Genomic DNA, 4,998 nt, shown 5'->3' with positions numbered 1-4,998 from the left:
GCTGGAAACAAAAAAATATCAGTTTGCAGAGGACAACAGAGGGTCAAATCCTTACCGTTGAACATATGTTCCTCTTTTGCAATGAAAAGATTAAGGGGGTTACATACATCTATGTCAAAAGCAAGGTAAAAGAACTGAAACTCAAGGACAGATTTGATAAGCTTGAGAGAATTACAGGTACAAATACATTTCACTGTTTTGAAGCAGTATCAGAGAGTACAATCAGATGCTTCTTTACATCTGCATTGCAAAAGTTTAAAGAACATGCAGTAAAGAAATGTGTCCCCATTATTTGACGGAATGAAGACTGTATTGATTGTCTCTATGATGACCAGTGGTGGTTTTTGTAAAACCTGGACCAAAAACATCATTCAAGCTATTTACTGTAGACTAAGAATGATTTTCCATAAACAATGTTCTCAGAAAACTGACACCTGCTGAGTTGACTAATGCCACCATAAACTCTCACAACATTTCCAAGAGACTGAGTGAATTCTAAAAGCTTCTTATCAAACATGTAGCTTGAAAGTGTGGTGTGTCAATCATAATCATAATTAGAGTGAAATACGTTTAATTTTTATTTTTTGTTATGCTTATATTACATCTTGTCATTTCTAAAAACACATGATTTCTACTAGTCTGTAACCATTGATCTAGAGATCAGTTTTTGTGCCAAGGACCTAGAACCATCCTGAGCTGAGATATTCGGGTTTCCGAAAAGCATCAGTATAACCAAAATTTGTCATGTGCCATATCAAAAAGAAGACTGCTGTTGTTAAACCAATTAAAATTAAAATAAAAAACTGGTGGTTTTGCAATACCAACACATAGAGGTAATCATAGAGATAAACATAGAGGTAATAAAAAAAATTGTCAAGTAACCAACTTTACAATTATTGGACCACTTGAGATGGGCTGACCCATCATTAATTATGATGAAGATTTGGAGGCTCACATTTGAGAAGAATAATACTTGGCAGCAGAAGATAACATTAGTGTTTCATGAATCTGAGACTGTTATTCTAACTGCAAACCATGATCACAGGCAGAGGTCTGGAATGCAGGCTTTAACTGCTGGAAACAAGAACCACAGTTTACAACTTGATACCATAGCACATTTTGCTTTGACATTAAACAGATAGGACAGATGCTATTTATACGCAAGGAGTCAGTATAAAATAAGGAATTGAGAAATAAAAGTTGTAACTTCAAAAAGCAGGGCATGGTTTGTCCTTGACAAACCCAAGGACAGGTAGGATATAATTGCAGAAACTATGAATCCAAAATTACAAGCTATAACTGCAGGGAAAAAGATACAGACTAGGCTGCAGACAAAATGGCAGCAGGAATGCTGGTATGTATGCTTAACACTAGTATACACAAGTATGCTTAGCTACTTCATGCTAGGAGAAACATGGATACACAAGGTATGATGATCTAAAGTTATCAGCTATTGGCAGGTTTACCGAGTAACTCGCGTATTTAGCGTCACTCACTGGTGCAGAACGGTATCATGGCTTTGTGTGGTGCACAACTGGGACTTCTCTTCTCAGATGCATTGTGGACACTGAGCATGCAAAATTTCAGAATCTCAGCATCATGTAGTGCTATTCAGAAGATGACCCGTGTTCGAGTAGTGGATAACAGCTCGTTGGGTAACACACCCTACCACCGACCTCCTAAGTGCATCCATGTTTACACCAAGACTGGAGTTGGAAAGGTGGGAGACAAAATCCTCTTGGCTATTAAGGGCCAGAAGAAAAAGGCTGTCATAGTGGGTCACAAGATGCCCGTAGGCTCTATGACACCACGGTTTGACTCCAATAATGTAGTGCTTATAGAGGACAACGGTAACCCTGTAGGCACAAGGATAAAGACTCCGATCCCCACTAGCCTGAGGAAACAAGAGGGCGAATACTCCAAGTTGTTGGCCATAGCACAGACATTTGTGTGATGCAGATTAAAGGCACTTGTTGTACTTATGGACTGAGCTGGGCCTGAGATAGGCTACTGTCTGTATAAAGGTTGTCCATGGTAGCCCAGAATTCATTCTGTGCCAAAACGACTCCACACACCATGCTCATAATCACCATGCTGTATAGTGACTACTTTAACCAAACTAAAACTAATTAATCTTAAAAAAAAAAAAGTTATCAGCTATTTTATAAAAAGTCTTATCAGTGCTGTAAGGTCCCTCAAAGATTTTTAGAAAGAAAAATCTTAGCTTGAGAGGTGTTTATCTCACAATGCAGGATGGAGAGACCACTACATTCCAATAAAATCCTAAAAAATGTTTTTATCTCTATTATGTTTATTTTTTTTGTCAGCAGGCCCACAATCTGCAGAAGACAAAGCTCAAAGACTGGAGACCAGGACACAAGCTACAGAGCAGTAGGAATCGAGGAAAATGCTGGTAAAACAAAACAAGAAGCTGGTAATATAGTCACAGACATTGGCTGAGTATACAGCAGGTGACAGGGCTGCAAAGAGAAAACAGGCAGGGACTAACTGAACAGCCAAGTCCAAAAAGAAGTTCAGGTGTCCTTTAGGTAAAACTCTGTATGCTTACATAACTGTGTAAAAGGTCAACTAACCATCTAAATGCATAGGATCAGTGAAATACAGTAATGAAGGTGCTTGGGAGCAGCTGATATAAACATGTAAGTCACTATAGTGATACTTTCATCGTCATATGTAGCTTGTTCCAGTCAGTCTTGTGTACTTATTAATTTATTTTTTAATGCATTTCTTCTTAGAAGTGTTGACATTCAAATCGGCTGCAGAAAATAACACATCTAGTAAAACAGCTTATGAGATCACGAAAACACACCCAAAAATTTATGTGCAAGGTTGCAATCTAAGTTTCTGACTGAGCCTATTTTGCTATCTTTGAGTCTTTACATTTTTTATGATGAGAGATAATGACCAATCTTGATGTAAAAGAGGATTCCAGTTGATGCAAGTCTAAAAACAAAACCTGCATAAAGTGCCTTGGAGAGGAAGGCCTTCCTTCGTTCACTTACAGAACATTTGGCTATTTTCTTTTGCAGACATTTTAAAAGGCTATGCTGTTAGTACTGGAGGATTATCAGGTTTTTAAAAAAGTACATTGCAATACTTAGAAAAAGTTCAGAAAATGGCCACAAAGATAAGGGGAATGGAGAATTTAACCTATGAGGAGAGGCTAGCCAAACTGGGTCTGTTTTCTCTAGAAAAAAGGCACTTGAGAGGTGACATGATTACTTTATATAAATATATTCAAGTCCCATATACAGAGATGGCAGAAGCTCTGTTTATTCCATGAAAATTGCTTGTGACAAGAGGTCGCAATTTGAGGCTGGAGGAAAGAAAATTTAATCTCCTGCAATGGAAATGTTTTTTTCACTGTAAGAGCAAAAACATTGTGGAACTCATTACCTGAGGAGGTAGTAAATGACAATACCTTAGATACATTTAAAAATGGTTTAGATACATTTCTGGCTAGAAACAGAGTTCAGGAAAATGTTTGCTTGTGTTAGATCAGTAAACTTTTTTAATTGGATTAATTTAAGCTCAACTGGAGTTTTTTTGTATTTATATTAGATTTGTATAGGTTGAACTCGATGGAATTCTGTCTTTTTTCAACCTCATCTACTATGTTACTATGTTATTAAAGCTTGTTTTCTCCAACATTGGTGTGTCCGGTCCACGGCGTCATCCTTACTTGTGGGATATTCTCTTCCCCAACAGGAAATGGCAAAGAGTCCCAGCAAAGCTGGCCACATAGTCCCTCCTAGGCTCCGCCCACCCCAGTCATTCTCTTTGCCGTTGCACAGGCAACATCTCCACGGAGATGGTTAAGAGTTTTTTGGTGTTTTAATGTAGTTTTTATTCTTCTATCAAGTGTTTGTTATTTTAAAATAGTGCTGGTATGTACTATTTACTCTGAAACAGAAAAGGATGAAGATTTCTGTTTGTAAGAGGAAGATGATTTTAGCAGACAGTAACTAAAATCGATTGCTGTTTCCACATAGGACTGTTGAGATGAAGTAACTTCAGTTGGGGGAAACAGTTAGCAGACTTTTCTGCTTAAGGTATGACTAGCCATATTTCTAACAAGACTGAGTAATGCTGGAAGGCTGTCATTTCCCCTCATGGGGACCGGTAAGCCATTTTCTTAGTCAAACATAAAAGAATAAAGGGCTTAAAAAGGGCTAAAAAACTGGTAGACATTTTTATGGGCTAATTCGATTGCTTTATTGGGGCATATTATTCAGATTCTAGCTAACAATTGGCATTTATAATCTTGGGGAACGTTTAAAAAACGGCAGGCACTGTGTTGGACACCTTTTTTAGTCAGGGGGCCTTTCTAGTTATAGACTGAGCCTCATTTTCGCGCCATTACTGCGCAGTTGTTTTTGGAGAGCAGGGCATGCAGATGCATGTGTGAGGATCTAAGAATCCCTAAAAAAGCTTCTAGAAGGCGTCATTTGGTATCGTATTCCCCTCTGGGCTTGGTTGGGTCTCAGCAAAGACTATAGCTGGGACTGTATAGGGGTTAAATTTAAAAACGGCTCCGGTTCCGTTATTTTAAGGGTTAAAGCTCTGAAATTTGGTGTGCAATACTTTTAATGCTTTAAGACACTGTGGTGAAATTTTGGTAATTTTTGAACAATTCCTTCATACTTTTTCACATATTCAGTAATAAAGTGTTTTCAGTTTGAAATTTAAAGGAACAGTAACGGTTTTATTTTAAAACGTTTTTTGTGCTTTGTTGACAAGTTTAAGCCTGTTTAACATGTCTGTACCTTCAGATAAGCTATGTTCTATATGTATGAAAGCCAATGTGTCTCCCCATTTAAATTTATGTGATAATTGTGCCATAGCGTCCAAACAAAGTAAGGACAGTAATGCCACAGATAATGATATTGCCCAAGATGATTCCTCAAATGAGGGGAGTAAACATGATACTACATCATCCCCTACTGTGTCTACACCAGTTTTGCCCATACAGGAGGC

The 4,998-nt window shown here is 37.9% G+C and overlaps 1 protein-coding gene across 1 annotated transcript; it reads left to right on the top strand.

Moving 5' to 3' along the window:
- The first annotated feature begins 1,584 nt into the window (after positions 1-1,584).
- LOC128647784 (39S ribosomal protein L14, mitochondrial) lies at positions 1,585-2,149 on the top strand. The gene has a single exon (XM_053700509.1). It carries the CDS (start codon positions 1,619-1,621, stop codon positions 1,952-1,954), a length of 336 nt encoding a protein of 111 aa, XP_053556484.1. The 5' UTR covers positions 1,585-1,618; the 3' UTR covers positions 1,955-2,149.
- The last annotated feature ends 2,849 nt before the right edge of the window (positions 2,150-4,998 follow it).

The sequence above is a fragment of the Bombina bombina genome, chromosome 2 (assembly GCF_027579735.1).
Source record: "Bombina bombina isolate aBomBom1 chromosome 2, aBomBom1.pri, whole genome shotgun sequence".
NCBI lineage: Eukaryota > Metazoa > Chordata > Amphibia > Anura > Bombinatoridae > Bombina > Bombina bombina.
Note: the sequence above shows the minus strand (reverse complement) of the source record. Positions and strands in the feature narration are given on the sequence as shown.